General features: G+C 38.2%; 2 protein-coding genes across 2 annotated transcripts; one reads left to right on the top strand and one right to left on the bottom strand.

The window, feature by feature from the left end:
• The first annotated feature begins 8,351 nt into the window (after positions 1-8,351).
• LOC111803712 (BTB/POZ domain-containing protein NPY2-like) lies at positions 8,352-11,702 on the top strand. The gene is made up of 4 exons (XM_023688236.1): positions 8,352-8,481; positions 9,072-9,141; positions 9,643-10,821; positions 10,906-11,702. Exons 1-4 carry the CDS (start codon positions 8,420-8,422, stop codon positions 11,461-11,463), a joined length of 1,869 nt encoding a protein of 622 aa, XP_023544004.1. The 5' UTR covers positions 8,352-8,419; the 3' UTR covers positions 11,464-11,702.
• Positions 11,703-12,529: 827 nt separating this feature from the next.
• On the bottom strand, positions 12,530-15,011 carry LOC111804196 (probable N-acetyltransferase HLS1). Its single transcript, XM_023688917.1, has 4 exons — positions 14,832-15,011; positions 14,444-14,640; positions 13,678-14,345; positions 12,530-12,950 (listed from the first exon to the last, which is right to left on the bottom strand). The coding sequence occupies exons 1-4, from the start codon at positions 15,009-15,011 to the stop codon at positions 12,754-12,756; spliced, it is 1,242 nt and encodes a 413-aa protein (XP_023544685.1). The 3' UTR covers positions 12,530-12,753.
• Positions 15,012-17,229: the final 2,218 nt, after the last annotated feature.

Genomic DNA, 17,229 nt, shown 5'->3' with positions numbered 1-17,229 from the left:
ACTTGGATCACAACTTTATATAAGTTAATTTTCTCTTTATCAAGTGATTTTGAAATGAAACCTCGTTTTTATAGAGAATTGATGTTATAATATATTTGTTGCATTAATAGTTTTTTTTTTTTTAATGTTCAATGTGATGTGAACCACTTAGTAAAAAATATGTGCTTTTATAACTCAAACTTGAAGTGGGTGTATCTATTTATATTCATAAGTTATAATATATACTTTTAAAGTATGTACACCAAAAGATAATAATGAGCACAATCAAAATGGAGGGAAGTGGAGATGTGACTACAAATTCCTAAACCCATTAAGCAAAAAGTAATATTAATATTTATGTCACTCGTTTTTTAAATTTATGTACAATATTTACTCTCGCTCTTAAGCAAGTCACCACGATCGGTATATTTCATAGCCTATACCTCTATTTTCTTAAAAACATTTCTAGAAAACGAAGTTATATTGTTCTAAAAAATATAATTCGTTAGTTCGTTCTAAAAGACGTTGATAGCATATAATCTATATTTATTTACGGGACAAATTATGGACAAGAAGGAGTGGGACACCATGCACCTCTCTTTGCCCCTTTAATTCATCTGTTTCTCTTCCCTTCCAATCCTGAAGAATAATAATAATTAAAAAAGAAAAGGGTTTTCCCAATGCGTTCAATGTGGTTTGAAGATGGATGCATGGTGCACTTGGGAGAGAGAATAAAATAATATATATATAAAGACACCATGCATCCATGTTCATCGTTCTCTTTCATACTTCAAAACCTCATCAATTTCAACCCTTCATCCTCTTCCTCATCCTTCTCCTCTCATATTACATTAATAATTACACAAATCATAACGGGTTGGATTATCGATATACTCATCATCCTAGCAGATATGATTCGTTTTGACCTGTTATGTATCGTCGTTAGCCTCACGATTTTAAAACGCGTCAACTAGATAAAATTTTTTACACCCTTACAAAGGATGGTTCGTTTTTATTAATAAAAAAAAAAATAAATAAATAAATGAGGGTCTTGGGTAGGGAGAGGTTAGGGTACCAAAAATGAAGGGAATGTGTTGAGCATGTGAATGGGTAATGATGATTATTACTGATGCCCACATTGAGATTCAGATGAGGCGTTTCTTTTTGAGCTGTGGATTTGTAAGTGTTTTGGTGAGTTGTTTTTATGTGTACCAAAATTCTGCTGAAATCCAGGCTTTATTTGGGTTCAGCTACCAACACCACATATAAGATTAAAGGCACCACCACCACCACCACCACCACCAATTCTTCTTCTGCTCTCTCAGAATATGCCCAACACACCACCTTAGTGCCTGCCTTTGCATATCCACTTTCTCCTTTCATCACAAATTTATTACCATTCTTATGACTTTGTTATTGATTTTTCTATAAAAAAATCTCGTATCAATAGAAATGTATTCTATATGGACATGATAATTCACGATCTAATAACAGTATCAATGAAAATATGTTTTAAATTTTTAGTTCCATTTATTAGGATCTTCGGTATCTAGTTTTGCTAGTGATTGTAACCACTCAAGGCCACTGCTAACAAATATTGTATGTTTTTGCTTGTCACGATTTTAAAGTGCGTCTAGATAATTTTTTACTTAGGAGTTGACAATTTTAAAGTGCGTCTAGATAATTTTTTACTTAGGAGTTGATAATCTTAGGTGTTTTTTTTTTCACTTGTAATTCACAAATTTTATTTAATTATATTCAACATATATTTATTTTAATCGACAATATAAAGTCTCCATCATTTTCATTAAACTCAAACGACAATTAAATTTTCACATCTACAATTTACACTAACTCACAATTTTAATTTAATTGAAGAGCTCGGTAATTTTCTTATTTGTTAAACTATATTGTAAACACACATCGAGAAATATATAAATATATCAAGGTAAAGTTAGACAGATGATACAAAAATCACATGATATTTGACTAAGGCACATGATTTTCAATAAAACACGACAAATTTGTAAATCTTCTAAATTTAGGTGACATGAATTTCATTAAGATTCTAAATGTCTAAATTAACACCAACTACCTAATTATTTATTTTTTTCTAATTTTTTTAAATACGTCAATAAATTTATGTTCATCAATAGTTTTTAATTATTATTATTAATATAATTATTAAAATTTTCGTATTTTGCATGGATCCTACATAATGTCACTTTTCCATGTGCATCATATGGGAAAACACCAAAAAAAGACATTGCAGGCAAGTGGGTTTGATTCTCAAAAGGAGAGACCAATTTTTGTGATAATCAAATTAATATTATTTTTTTTAGGAAAAAAACATAAAAATATTGTTTTTTGTAAATTTTTTCAAAAGTAAATCATCTTTCCATGAAAAAATAACATTTGGATATATTAAAAAAATTATTTTATTTTCATGGACACTAAACCCTAAACCCTAAAATTAAAAGTTTTAATGAATAAAATAAATTAAAAAGTAGATTAAGAAAAGGGTCGAAATTCGACCATCTCGAAGAGGAAGATAAGGTTCATAATTTAAATTTGCAGAGACCTTATAATTTAAAATTGTTTTTTTTTTTTTAATATTAAAGAAAAAAATGAATACAAAATCTTGAAGGTAATGATGGGAAGCAATGGGGGTATCATTCATTGAATCTGCAATTTGAGGTTCAAAAATATTATTTTATATTTTCATCATTCCCTCCCCCAATCTTTTCTTATTTCTAATTCCCACCCTCTTCCTCTCCCCCATGCGTTCTCGAAATTACTTTAATATCCTTAATGTTTAATGAAAATTACTCATTTAAAGGTTGATGTAAATAATTAATTAAATTTAGTGAGTAAATTTGTGATTAGAGAAGGTAATGATGAATGGGTTTTTTTTTTTGTTAGGGAAAGAAAAAGAGGAAGGAACAAAAGAATCTACTTTTCCTTTTTTTTTCTTTCTGTGCGACAAAATAATAAAAACAGAGGAAGAAAAAGGAGGGAGATATGATGAAAGGGGAGAGGAAGGGGGTCGTTTTCTGGTATAACAGTGGTGTGTTGTTTACTTTGGGTGAACATATGCGCACAAAGACATGTACTAAGACGAAATTGATAGGGGCGACTCAGCTGGTTGTAGTCGCCCAAGGGGGCAGCAAAGTTATGGGTGTCAGATTAGCGTGCTATTTTTATTGTTCAAAAGCTAAGAGTGGGGGCCTCATGCGTCTCTTCGCTTCTCTTCGCTTCTCAAAAACCCCATTTCCATCGCCCAAAGATTTCTCGGTGGTGGGGGCGGTGGTGCTGATTCAGAGGGAGAAGGAGGGGTTGCCCTGAGACTTGATATATAGAGAGAGAGAAAGAAAAGGGAACATTCTGAGGTTGGCCTTTTGTGTTTGTGTGGCTGTGGTGGCTGTCAAAGATGGGGCACAGCTCATATCTTTGATGGGTGCTCCTTTACTTTACTTTTTGCTGCTTTCCTTCTTTCTTTTGTGTCTGTGTGGGGTTGTTTGAGGGTTGGAGTGCTCGCTTCTGTGAACATTGTTTCTGATTGTTGTGCCCCATCGATATTTGATTCTTCGTGTTTGCCAAAGCGAAAAAGGAAACCCCAAACACCTCCTCTCATCCCTCTCTTCTTTTTTTTTTTAACTTTTATCTTCTTACTGTTTGCTTTCTTCTGCTTGATTCCTTCTTTCTCCCTTACCCATTTCCCCCTTTTGTTTTCTTTTCCGGAATTTCTCCAAATCCACCACCTTCTTCACCTCTCACTTCTTTAGTGATTGTTCCTTATTTTCATGTCTTGCATTCGTTGCACCTCTGAAATATCTTGATTCGACGTGTTTCAAAAGGTTCAACCCAAGGATCCATGTGATTCTCTTGATTTCTTCTTCTCAATCCAAACAACTTGGGTGTGCGAACTTACAACGGATATTTGTATTTGCAGTTTCAGGTGTTGTTGAGCTTTCAAATCCAAGACAGTGGGCTGGGAATTTTGAGTTGTGCGGCTCTACGGACTGGAAAGGATTTTGGGTATTTGACCCATTGGAAAGTGAAGTAAAATAAGAAAGAACCCAACAGGGAAAACGAAATCTAGAAGGGAAGGATAAAGAAATAAAGGAAAGGACGGTGGTGTCAGGTATTAGCAAGTGGGGGTGTCTCCAGCTTTGCGAGTTATATACGTTTTAACGGTGTTTTCTTAGTAATGTCATACCCATTCGACCCTCTATCCCCGGGGTCCTTGGGGAGTGTTACTCACTGAGGAAGCAATCTTTTGTTTACTACTTTTTCAGTTTCAGGCTGTGTTTATTTCATTAAATTATCGAAACCCTTTCTGCTTCTCCCTTTGTTTGTTCAAAAGATTCGGTCACACTAGGGAAAAACCTCCCCAGATTTGNATAAATTAAAAAGTAGATTAAGAAAAGGGTCGAAATTCGACCATCTCGAAGAGGAAGATAAGGTTCATAATTTAAATTTGCAGAGACCTTATAATTTAAAATTGTTTTTTTTTTTTTAATATTAAAGAAAAAAATGAATACAAAATCTTGAAGGTAATGATGGGAAGCAATGGGGGTATCATTCATTGAATCTGCAATTTGAGGTTCAAAAATATTATTTTATATTTTCATCATTCCCTCCCCCAATCTTTTCTTATTTCTAATTCCCACCCTCTTCCTCTCCCCCATGCGTTCTCGAAATTACTTTAATATCCTTAATGTTTAATGAAAATTACTCATTTAAAGGTTGATGTAAATAATTAATTAAATTTAGTGAGTAAATTTGTGATTAGAGAAGGTAATGATGAATGGGTTTTTTTTTTTGTTAGGGAAAGAAAAAGAGGAAGGAACAAAAGAATCTACTTTTCCTTTTTTTTTCTTTCTGTGCGACAAAATAATAAAAACAGAGGAAGAAAAAGGAGGGAGATATGATGAAAGGGGAGAGGAAGGGGGTCGTTTTCTGGTATAACAGTGGTGTGTTGTTTACTTTGGGTGAACATATGCGCACAAAGACATGTACTAAGACGAAATTGATAGGGGCGACTCAGCTGGTTGTAGTCGCCCAAGGGGGCAGCAAAGTTATGGGTGTCAGATTAGCGTGCTATTTTTATTGTTCAAAAGCTAAGAGTGGGGGCCTCATGCGTCTCTTCGCTTCTCTTCGCTTCTCAAAAACCCCATTTCCATCGCCCAAAGATTTCTCGGTGGTGGGGGCGGTGGTGCTGATTCAGAGGGAGAAGGAGGGGTTGCCCTGAGACTTGATATATAGAGAGAGAGAAAGAAAAGGGAACATTCTGAGGTTGGCCTTTTGTGTTTGTGTGGCTGTGGTGGCTGTCAAAGATGGGGCACAGCTCATATCTTTGATGGGTGCTCCTTTACTTTACTTTTTGCTGCTTTCCTTCTTTCTTTTGTGTCTGTGTGGGGTTGTTTGAGGGTTGGAGTGCTCGCTTCTGTGAACATTGTTTCTGATTGTTGTGCCCCATCGATATTTGATTCTTCGTGTTTGCCAAAGCGAAAAAGGAAACCCCAAACACCTCCTCTCATCCCTCTCTTCTTTTTTTTTTTAACTTTTATCTTCTTACTGTTTGCTTTCTTCTGCTTGATTCCTTCTTTCTCCCTTACCCATTTCCCCCTTTTGTTTTCTTTTCCGGAATTTCTCCAAATCCACCACCTTCTTCACCTCTCACTTCTTTAGTGATTGTTCCTTATTTTCATGTCTTGCATTCGTTGCACCTCTGAAATATCTTGATTCGACGTGTTTCAAAAGGTTCAACCCAAGGATCCATGTGATTCTCTTGATTTCTTCTTCTCAATCCAAACAACTTGGGTGTGCGAACTTACAACGGATATTTGTATTTGCAGTTTCAGGTGTTGTTGAGCTTTCAAATCCAAGACAGTGGGCTGGGAATTTTGAGTTGTGCGGCTCTACGGACTGGAAAGGATTTTGGGTATTTGACCCATTGGAAAGTGAAGTAAAATAAGAAAGAACCCAACAGGGAAAACGAAATCTAGAAGGGAAGGATAAAGAAATAAAGGAAAGGACGGTGGTGTCAGGTATTAGCAAGTGGGGGTGTCTCCAGCTTTGCGAGTTATATACGTTTTAACGGTGTTTTCTTAGTAATGTCATACCCATTCGACCCTCTATCCCCGGGGTCCTTGGGGAGTGTTACTCACTGAGGAAGCAATCTTTTGTTTACTACTTTTTCAGTTTCAGGCTGTGTTTATTTCATTAAATTATCGAAACCCTTTCTGCTTCTCCCTTTGTTTGTTCAAAAGATTCGGTCACACTAGGGAAAAACCTCCCCAGATTTGCCCACTCCCTTTTCACAATAAGAGATCGGGTCAATTTTTGGTGTGCCCTTCCACTTCTGTGGCTTGTCTTCTACTTCTCTGGATATATTCTTTCTGGGTTTTTTTTTGGNATAATTTAAATTTGCAGAGACCTTATAATTTAAAATTGTTTTTTTTTTTTTAATATTAAAGAAAAAAATGAATACAAAATCTTGAAGGTAATGATGGGAAGCAATGGGGGTATCATTCATTGAATCTGCAATTTGAGGTTCAAAAATATTATTTTATATTTTCATCATTCCCTCCCCCAATCTTTTCTTATTTCTAATTCCCACCCTCTTCCTCTCCCCCATGCGTTCTCGAAATTACTTTAATATCCTTAATGTTTAATGAAAATTACTCATTTAAAGGTTGATGTAAATAATTAATTAAATTTAGTGAGTAAATTTGTGATTAGAGAAGGTAATGATGAATGGGTTTTTTTTTTTGTTAGGGAAAGAAAAAGAGGAAGGAACAAAAGAATCTACTTTTCCTTTTTTTTTCTTTCTGTGCGACAAAATAATAAAAACAGAGGAAGAAAAAGGAGGGAGATATGATGAAAGGGGAGAGGAAGGGGGTCGTTTTCTGGTATAACAGTGGTGTGTTGTTTACTTTGGGTGAACATATGCGCACAAAGACATGTACTAAGACGAAATTGATAGGGGCGACTCAGCTGGTTGTAGTCGCCCAAGGGGGCAGCAAAGTTATGGGTGTCAGATTAGCGTGCTATTTTTATTGTTCAAAAGCTAAGAGTGGGGGCCTCATGCGTCTCTTCGCTTCTCTTCGCTTCTCAAAAACCCCATTTCCATCGCCCAAAGATTTCTCGGTGGTGGGGGCGGTGGTGCTGATTCAGAGGGAGAAGGAGGGGTTGCCCTGAGACTTGATATATAGAGAGAGAGAAAGAAAAGGGAACATTCTGAGGTTGGCCTTTTGTGTTTGTGTGGCTGTGGTGGCTGTCAAAGATGGGGCACAGCTCATATCTTTGATGGGTGCTCCTTTACTTTACTTTTTGCTGCTTTCCTTCTTTCTTTTGTGTCTGTGTGGGGTTGTTTGAGGGTTGGAGTGCTCGCTTCTGTGAACATTGTTTCTGATTGTTGTGCCCCATCGATATTTGATTCTTCGTGTTTGCCAAAGCGAAAAAGGAAACCCCAAACACCTCCTCTCATCCCTCTCTTCTTTTTTTTTTTAACTTTTATCTTCTTACTGTTTGCTTTCTTCTGCTTGATTCCTTCTTTCTCCCTTACCCATTTCCCCCTTTTGTTTTCTTTTCCGGAATTTCTCCAAATCCACCACCTTCTTCACCTCTCACTTCTTTAGTGATTGTTCCTTATTTTCATGTCTTGCATTCGTTGCACCTCTGAAATATCTTGATTCGACGTGTTTCAAAAGGTTCAACCCAAGGATCCATGTGATTCTCTTGATTTCTTCTTCTCAATCCAAACAACTTGGGTGTGCGAACTTACAACGGATATTTGTATTTGCAGTTTCAGGTGTTGTTGAGCTTTCAAATCCAAGACAGTGGGCTGGGAATTTTGAGTTGTGCGGCTCTACGGACTGGAAAGGATTTTGGGTATTTGACCCATTGGAAAGTGAAGTAAAATAAGAAAGAACCCAACAGGGAAAACGAAATCTAGAAGGGAAGGATAAAGAAATAAAGGAAAGGACGGTGGTGTCAGGTATTAGCAAGTGGGGGTGTCTCCAGCTTTGCGAGTTATATACGTTTTAACGGTGTTTTCTTAGTAATGTCATACCCATTCGACCCTCTATCCCCGGGGTCCTTGGGGAGTGTTACTCACTGAGGAAGCAATCTTTTGTTTACTACTTTTTCAGTTTCAGGCTGTGTTTATTTCATTAAATTATCGAAACCCTTTCTGCTTCTCCCTTTGTTTGTTCAAAAGATTCGGTCACACTAGGGAAAAACCTCCCCAGATTTGCCCACTCCCTTTTCACAATAAGAGATCGGGTCAATTTTTGGTGTGCCCTTCCACTTCTGTGGCTTGTCTTCTACTTCTCTGGATATATTCTTTCTGGGTTTTTTTTTGGATTGACATAGACAATCTTGAAGAAGAGGAAGAAAACAGATACTCAGATCCGTTTTCTTGACCGAAAACATGAAGTTTATGAAACTTGGATCCAAGCCTGATGCATTTCAGACGGATGGGGACAAAATTAGGTGAGACATATTTCCTTTTTAGTTGCCTTCGATGTGCTTTTTGTTCTCCATTCCCTCCCCCTTATGCTGCTGATGCTATCATAAGTTTATATGTTCATCAAATGAATACAACTGCCACTTTCATGAACTAGACACCACAGGAACTTCTGGTGTTGATTCATTCATTCTTTTGTGTTTGCTAATTCCCATTACTTTTGGTAGGGTGTGAGATCTTTGGAGAGGTGAACTACATTTTTATGAGAGTGTACATAAAAATGGTAACAGAGCTAGACACCGGGCGGTGTGCCGGTGAGGATGCTAGACCCCCAAGAGGGTGGATTGTGATAGGTTGGAGAGGTGAATGAAGCATTCCTCTTAAGGGTGTGAAAACCTCTCCCTAGAGAAGCGTTTTAAAACCATGAGACTGACGGCTATACTTAATCGGCCAAAACAGACAATATTTGCAAGTGGTGGGCTTAAGCTGTTACGTAGAGATAATCCAAAACAGAGTTTCCATGAGCCAAAATTGAACACAATTCCCGGTATTCAACTTGTGTAAGCTCTCAAGGCTGGCTAATGAATGAGATTCGAATCATCCTTGTTTCTTTCAGGTATGTAGCGACCGAGTTGGCCACTGACATTGCTGTCAATGTCGGAGACGTGAAGTTTTATCTGCACAAGGTATGGATCTGGTTCATATTTATTTCAGAGGCAGTGACAAGCCATTAAAGAGTATGATAGAGTCAAGATCCACACTATCCACTGCATTTATTGTTCATTAATCAAACCTGATATTATTGAAATTAGTAGGTTTAGAATTATTCTTTGATTGACATCATAACTAGTCTTTGAACTTCCATTCAAGGTTTTTAAAACGTGTCTGTTAGGAAGGGGTTTTCACACCCTTATAAAGAATGCTTCATTCCCCTCTCCAACCAACCGAGGTGGGATCTCACATAATATGTAAAACCACGTTTTTGTCATTATTCCTATCTTAGAAGCTATGGATAGGTTTAGCAGATTAACTTTTGCAGTTTTATGTGAAAGATTGTTATTCTTTAGCAGCAAAAGTTGAACAAAGATTAAAAATAAAAGACTGAATATTATTCACAGTTCTTAACAGGACAAACATAATGTTTTTAGAAGTTGTACTAATACCATTTAGCATTCTCGTTATTGTAGTTTCCGCTTCTGTCGAAAAGCGCTCGGTTGCAAAAATTAGTCGCTCTGTCGAATGAAGAGAATAGTGATGAAATCCATATCCTGGATATACCTGGGGGAGCGGCTGCTTTTGAAATTTGTGCAAAGTTCTGTTATGGTATGATTGTCACACTCAATGCATACAATGTCATCGCTGCTAGATGTGCAGCCGAGTATCTCGAGATGTATGAAACCATTGAGAAAGGGAATCTCATCTACAAGATTGAGGTCTTTCTCAACTCGAGTATTTTTAGAAGCTGGAAGGACTCGATAATCGTTCTTCAGACAACTAAGTCTCTTCTTCCATGGTCTGAGGAACTTAAGGTGGTCAGTCACTGCCTTGATTCCATAGCTACCAAGTGTTGCATCGATACTTCGAAGGTTGAATGGTCGTACACTTATAACAGGAAGAAGCTTCCATCTGAAAATGGTGACGATTCTCATTGGAATGGTGTGAGAACGCAGAAAGTTGTTCCGAAGGACTGGTGGGTTGAAGATCTCTGTGAGCTTCAAGTTGACTTATACAAACGTGTAATATCGACGATTAAGACGAGGGGTAGAATCAGTGGTGATGTTCTTGGTGAAGCTTTGAAAGCGTATGCGTCGAGGAGATTACCTGGATTTTCTAAAGGTATGGTCCAGGGTGGTGATATTGCTAAAAATAGACTACTGGTGGACACAATAGTGCAGCTACTTCCATCAGGGAAGGGGGAAGTCTCCTGTCACTTCTTTCTTAAGTTGTTAAAAGCAGTAATTCTGCTAGATTGTGGAGAGATGGGAAGAATTGAACTGATGAAAAGAATTGGTCAGCAGCTTGATGAGGCCACCGTGGCTGATCTTTTAGTTCGAGCTCCTGCCGGTGAGACGACTATTTACGACGTTGACATGGTACAAAGCCTTGTCGAGGAGTTTGTGACGCAGGTGCAGGACGTCCACACTGATCTTCACATGGAAAATGAATATCATGAGATTAGAAGTCCCAAGTTTGTTTCTGATGCTTCCAAGTTGATGGTTGCAAAGCTGGTAGATGGCTATCTTGCTGAAGTTGCTCGTGATCCTAACTTACCCATCTCGAAATTTATACGCCTTGCTGAATCAGTATCGAGCTTTTCCAGACCATCTCACGATGGATTATACCGAGCCATTGATATGTACCTGAAGGTATATTCTAAATCCGTTTTAGTTCAAGCAGCTGCATTATAGTATGAACAACCTTAACATAGATTTGACCTTGCATCACTGCAGGAACACCCTGGAATCAGCAAGAGCGAGCGTAAGAAAATTTGTCGATTAATGGACTGTAGAAAATTGTCGCCTGATGCGTGTTTGCATGCAGTGCAAAACGAGCGACTTCCATTGCGTGTCGTTGTTCAGGTTCTGTTCTTTGAACAAATGCGAGCCTCGGCAGCATCAGCTGGTGACAGTACGCCTGATCTACCGAGTTCTATTAGGGCCTTATTACCAGGAGGGGGATCTCATGGAAGCTCAAGATCAACTACAACGAACGCAGAGGACGACTGGGATGCCATACCAACTATTGATGAAATCAGAGCTTTAAAAGGCGAACTTGCTGCTCTAAAGCTAGGAAATGGTGACGTGACTAAAAACAACGCTGAAAAGGTTTCGGGAAATAAAATGAAGGGCATGCTGATATCAAAGAAGATCTTCTCGAAACTTTGGTCGAACAAAGACAGAAACGGAGAGATCAGTAGCTCGGAGACATCAGAAAGTCTGGGGTCTTCAAACGCAGAGGAAACCAAATCGTCGACCCCGTCCAGAAGCCAGAGGCATTCGATATCATAATTCAAACATGCTCTACAAATGTAGTGAGTGAGTGTTTGTAAAATGTGTCTCTGTTTTGACAGTTAGAAGAAGTAGAATCCGCTGACAAATTCCCACCATTACAAAGGAGAGCTCGGTCGTATATTGTGCATGTAAAACCTGTTCTTACAGCTGAGCTGAATTCATGTAGGAATTATTGGTCTGTACGTTTTATTTTAATGGGTCATTGAGTTATAATATTTTTGTTGTACCATAAATCACAAAAAAAAAAAAAAAAAAAAAAAAAAAAAAAAAAAAAAAAAAAAAAAAANTAAGGAATGTCAGAGGCTGTCTTGTCAGAATTTTGTGTTGTGGTCCTCTTCTTATATTATGGTTTCATTACATATTTAATCGATTATATTAAAACATACCAAATAAACTTTGACCCAACAATATGAAAACTCCCCTTCGTTCAAACTTAACCCTATATATATATATATATAAGTAATTTGTAGTTTAATTTTAGACATTCACTCAAATTATATAATTACTAAGAAAAATGCGACACTCAAAAACTTTAGCTTAAATTATTATTGGAAACCGAATTTTACCTAATCCAAAACTTTAGCTTAAATTTATTATTTTTTGTGAACCTTTTCGAGCATTTTCGGGAAATTTTGTTTCTTTTTTTTATTTGTTTTTTGGAAGGGAAAATGACGTCTGCTTTACCAAGTAAAACTAAATAGTCAACGATTCCTACTTTTGAGAACTTTAGTGCTTATAATAATGTCACATGATATTATATTTGGAAACCAAGTTGGAAATTCAGTAAAAGAATAATAATAATAATAATAATAATAATAATAATCTCAGTCAAGTCAAATTAATATTATTATATAACAAAAACATTTCTAATTTCCTACTTTATTCTTTCTTTCATATACGGATTCCAATTAATCTGAATTTATTATTATTCATTTTTATAAAGATGATTTAAAAATATATGAATTTAAATTAGAAAATTAAGTCATGGTTTTTAATTTAATATCTAATAAGGTTGATTAGCTAAGCTTTTAAGAAAGGGGGGAAATTGAAAAAAAGGTTATTTTACAACAAAAGGCCATAATCTATGATCCGTTACAACTTTCCTTCCCCTTTCCCCATTTGGCTTTTTCGCACAAAATCTGCCCTTTCTAATCCTTAAAAAACAAAAAGAAACAAAAACAAAAACAAAACCAAGTACAGCTTTACTTTTAGGGATAAAAAAACGGCAATGGCGGTGGTGGTGGCGGCGGTGGCGGAAATGGAAGGAGAGTAGAAGAAGATTAGGATTTAGAATTCTCTGGGGTCGACGAAAATGGACAAGCCAGGTGGTGATTTGGTCCAGTCACCCACGGAGCCGTCGCTGAAATCTTCGGCGAGGCGCTTGATGCACCAAAGATCCTCCTCGCACGACAGCATTTTCCAGTGTGGAATGGCGCCTCTGAGCCGCTCTCTAGCCGAGACCTCCGTCGCGACAACCCCACAACCTCTCTCCTTCGCCAGGTTATGTGCGTACCCACACAGCGCCTTCACCATCCTCCCAGCCTCGGGTCCTTCTCCGCCCAGCCCGTACAAGAAGTGCAACCCGAACGGTCTGAAAAGCTCCGGCACCGACGGCAGCCTGAGCCACGGAAATGCTCTATCCAACACCCGTGTCGTCCTGGCTAGACTCCGCTTTAAGCGTGACGCTCCACGTACTTGAAGCTTAAACACGTCATTGCAGTTCCAGACGCTGAGAACCGCCCAGGACTCGGGTGGGTCGAGCAAGAACCGGTCCGACCCGGGCCAAGTCTGAGGCGTGTAAATGCCACGTGGAAAGGCGAGGAAGGTGCCAAGAGTGAGTACGTTGTTGAGGATAGCGTCAATGTCTCGGGGGAAAAACTCAGTGGTTGAGAAACGGCGGCGATAGAGAATCTCAGCGTCGGCGCGTGAAAGTGGGAGGAGAGTGACCCGTTGGGAGACGGGGAGTGGATGAGCAAAGACGGGATTGACAAGGATGGCCGGTGTACGGAATTTAGAGTAGTCGCATTTTTCAGTGAACAGATTCACCGACGCTACGTTGTCCTTTTCGGTGGCTATGTAGGAATACTCAGCGCCATTCTCTCTGAACCATTCCTCCATTTTCTTCACCAGCTTCATCCCAATTCCCATCCGTCTGAAATCAAACATGTCACGTATTATAATAATTATTATTATGTANTACCACCCCACAACCTCTCTCCTTCGCCAGGTTATGTGCGTACCCACACAGCGCCTTCACCATCCTCCCAGCCTCGGATCCTTCACCGCCCAACCCGTACAAGAAGTGCAACCCGAACGGTCTGAAAAGCTCCGGCACCGACGGCAGCCTGAGCCACGGAAATGCTCTATCCAACACCCGTGTCGTCCTGGCTAGACTCCGCTTTAAGCGTGACGCTCCACGTACTTGAAGCTTAAACACGTCATTGCAGTTCCAGACGCTGAGAACCGCCCAGGACTCGGGTGGGTCGAGCAAGAACCGGTCCGACCCGGGCCAAGTCTGAGGCGTGTAAATGCCACGTGGAAAGGCGAGGAAGGTGCCAAGAGTGAGTACGTTGTTGAGGATAGCGTCAATGTCTCGGGGGAAAAACTCAGTGGTTGAGAAACGGCGGCGATAGAGAATCTCAGCGTCGGCGCGTGAAAGTGGGAGGAGAGTGACCCGTTGGGAGACGGGGAGTGGATGAGCAAAGACGGGATTGACAAGGATGGCCGGTGTACGGAATTTAGAGTAGTCGCATTTTTCAGTGAACAGATTCACCGACGCTACGTTGTCCTTTTCGGTGGCTATGTAGGAATACTCAGCGCCATTCTCTCTGAACCATTCCTCCATTTTCTTCACCAGCTTCATCCCAATTCCCATCCGTCTGAAATCAAACATGTCACGTATTATAATAATTATTATTATGTAGCAAAAAAAATAATAATAATAAATAAATAAATAAATAAATAAATAAATACAGACCGGTGAGCAGGAGAGACGCGAAGGCCAAGGATATAGGCGAGTTTAGTGAAAACAGGGAGGTGGTGGTTGGTAGAGTGATGATGGTGGTGGGTTTTGGGATTAGGAGGAGCGCGGGAGAGTTTTTGACCGCATGTAACGGTTTTGATGCACCCTCTAATCATCCCCACTATCTCGTTCTCTTCGCCCGTTGCCGCCACCTGTTGAAACGCCAACAAACGCTCATAATGAGTGTGAGACACAAAACCATAACCAACACCAAATACCAACAACTTTAGAATTTAATGATTTTGTTATAACCTACACACACACACACACACACACACAGAAACAGAACAGAATACAAATACCAAAGGAACAGAATAGAAAAGAAACAAAAAGAATACCATACCAGCATGAGGAAAGCAGGGGAGTTGCGGACCCTGCAAATTGGGTCACCTAAAAGGTCGGTGAAGAGACAAAGCTTGCCGCTAGGTCCGACTTCGCACCGTCGCTCCACATCTTCGACGCTCTTACTATCTTTACTCGCATCGAACTCTCTAATCACTATGGAATCTCTGTTTCTTATCATTCTTTTTTTTTTTTTTTTTTTTTTTTTTTTTTTTTTTTTNAAGGCGATGAGGAATAGAGAGAAAGAGGGAAGAGAAAAACACATGCAGCTGTGGATTCGAAGAGGAAACAGAGGAGGGGGTTTTATAGGGTGAACTCCCCACACACTCACTGACTCACAGCCTTTTCGAGGCCCGGAAAGGGGATATCCAAATAACGTGGGCTATAAGAAATTAAAGCACAGGAATTTTAGAATTTGGAAGAGAATGAAACGACTTCAAATCAAAATATATTGAATTGGGGTTTGGCCAAACAAACAAACAAACAAAAATAAAAATAAAAATTCATTAATAATATTAGAAAAAATGGAACCCAGACACAGAGGAGAGAGAGAGAGAGAGAGAGAGAGAGAGAGAGAAAGACAGAGACAGAGTAAAAGCTTTTAAGAGGAAGAGGAAATGGCGGCTATGGCTGCGCAGTGTCGTGCATTTAAATTAAATCCCTTTTTCATTCGGTTTTAAATCATTTATTTCTATGAAACCAGGCCTCCCCCATCTTCTCATCTCATCATCCCCTTCCTATAATCATTACGCTCTTTCTCCATTGCCTTTTCAGTTTTTTTTTTTNAAACAAAATAAAACTGCTCCACCTTTGATCATCACTATCACGTTCATGAACATCCTCTAGGGTCACAATCATCGCGACCCTTGTCATCATTACTGACGGCTGAGATTTTGCCACGAAAAGGGTGGCTAGATTTAATTAAGGACCCCTACCCCTGCCATTCCCCTTCCCCTTCCCTTCCCTTTCAGAAAAAACTGCCACCGCAGTCCTACAGATGATCTGAGAGCTACCCTTAGCCTCTGGAGACGATTTACTTCTCAAATAAATATATATATATTTTTTTTATTTTTTCTAATTGCTGTAGGAGCATGGTAGGTGATGATGAGTTGGCAGGGCATGGCAATATCGTAATTATCTCAAACAAGAGAGCCACTTTCAAAAGGTTCGAGATTACGTCACCGCTAACCAAATGGGTACTCACATTACCAATTAATTATCCAATCATTTACTCTTAAACTTGGAATAATTAATTAATTAAACTCCATTTTTTTGAACCGCCTTGGTGGGCCATGCATAGCCAGTATGCCTGAACCCTCCCAAAAATTTCCCCCAATTTTTTTAAAAAATAAATAATGAGATTATATTTTATTAATCACAATTATGTGCTAATAATCACTTTAAGAGTAGGAGAGTAAGAAAGTCAACGAGAGAACACTCTCCCCCAAGTCTTGACTTTCATAGATATTTTCCTTTTCATTTTCATTTTTTTATTTTATTAATTTCCATATATTTTGATTCCTTTCAAACCTTAAAAGAATCTAAATTTGGATAATTAAATGGTATTAACAAACAACCCACCGACATCATCACAAATTAATCGAATTAAACTATCCATTTCATTTCACTTACCTTTCTTGGAACATTCACGAGTACCAACAAAATTTCAGCTACTAAACTTAATTAATTAATTAATTGAATTATAACCCATTAATCTCCCACTTCAAATATATTTAGACCCAAGTTGTCAAATTTCTCCTACTCTAAACACAATAATTAGTCATTTTTTTAAGCAAAAGTGGATCCCCTTTCCACTAAACTAGAAAGTAATTGGAATGATAATAAACATTGCAGGTAGCCACCCATCCAAGTTGCTCAAACGACACTGGACTATATATATATATATATATATATATATATATATATATATATATATGAAGATAATATTAGAAGATGAGAAGAACAGGGGCAGAAAAAGGAAGTAGGGCCTAGAGATGATATTGAATGATGTTTGATATTGGCATTGAATGCATATTATAAAACTATGGTACATTCAAAGTACACTTTAATTTGCATATCATTTTATCCCACCCCTTCTTTCACCTTACCTATTTATTTCATCATGAGTATACACTTTCTAACAAAAATATGTCGATTTACATGTTACCGTGTTATCTATCAGGAAGGTTACGTTTGAATTAAATAAAGTATTTTATGATGACCCACAACATATTAAATCAGAGATGTTTTTCAAAAGATAAATATAATATATCTGATTCGAGTTAAATGATTATACGACAAAATAGATGAGAGTACGATGTTTTCCAACTACCTTAAATGAGTAGATTTTATTCGATAAGAGAATTGGGATTTTTTTTTTTTTTTTTTTTTTTTTTTTT

The sequence above is a fragment of the Cucurbita pepo genome, chromosome LG10 (assembly GCF_002806865.2).
Source record: "Cucurbita pepo subsp. pepo cultivar mu-cu-16 chromosome LG10, ASM280686v2, whole genome shotgun sequence".
NCBI lineage: Eukaryota > Viridiplantae > Streptophyta > Magnoliopsida > Cucurbitales > Cucurbitaceae > Cucurbita > Cucurbita pepo.
Note: the sequence above shows the minus strand (reverse complement) of the source record. Positions and strands in the feature narration are given on the sequence as shown.

Coding starts and splice junctions, on each gene's coding strand:
- LOC111803712 (XM_023688236.1), top strand. CDS start 8,420: ATGAAGTTTATGAAACTTGGATCCAAGCCTGATGCATTTCAGACGGAT. Junction 8,482..9,071: donor ACGGATGGGGACAAAATTAG/GTGAGACATATT, acceptor TGTTTCTTTCAG/GTATGTAGCGACCGAGTTGG. Junction 9,142..9,642: donor TGAAGTTTTATCTGCACAAG/GTATGGATCTGG, acceptor TCGTTATTGTAG/TTTCCGCTTCTGTCGAAAAG.
- LOC111804196 (XM_023688917.1), bottom strand. CDS start 15,011: ATGATAAGAAACAGAGATTCCATAGTGATTAGAGAGTTCGATGCGAGT. Junction 14,641..14,831: donor CCCCTGCTTTCCTCATGCTG/GTATGGTATTCT, acceptor GCGTTTCAACAG/GTGGCGGCAACGGGCGAAGA. Junction 12,951..13,677: donor TAACCTGGCGAAGGAGAGAG/GTTGTGGGGTGG, acceptor CGAAGGAGAGAG/GTTGTGGGGTTGTCGCGACG.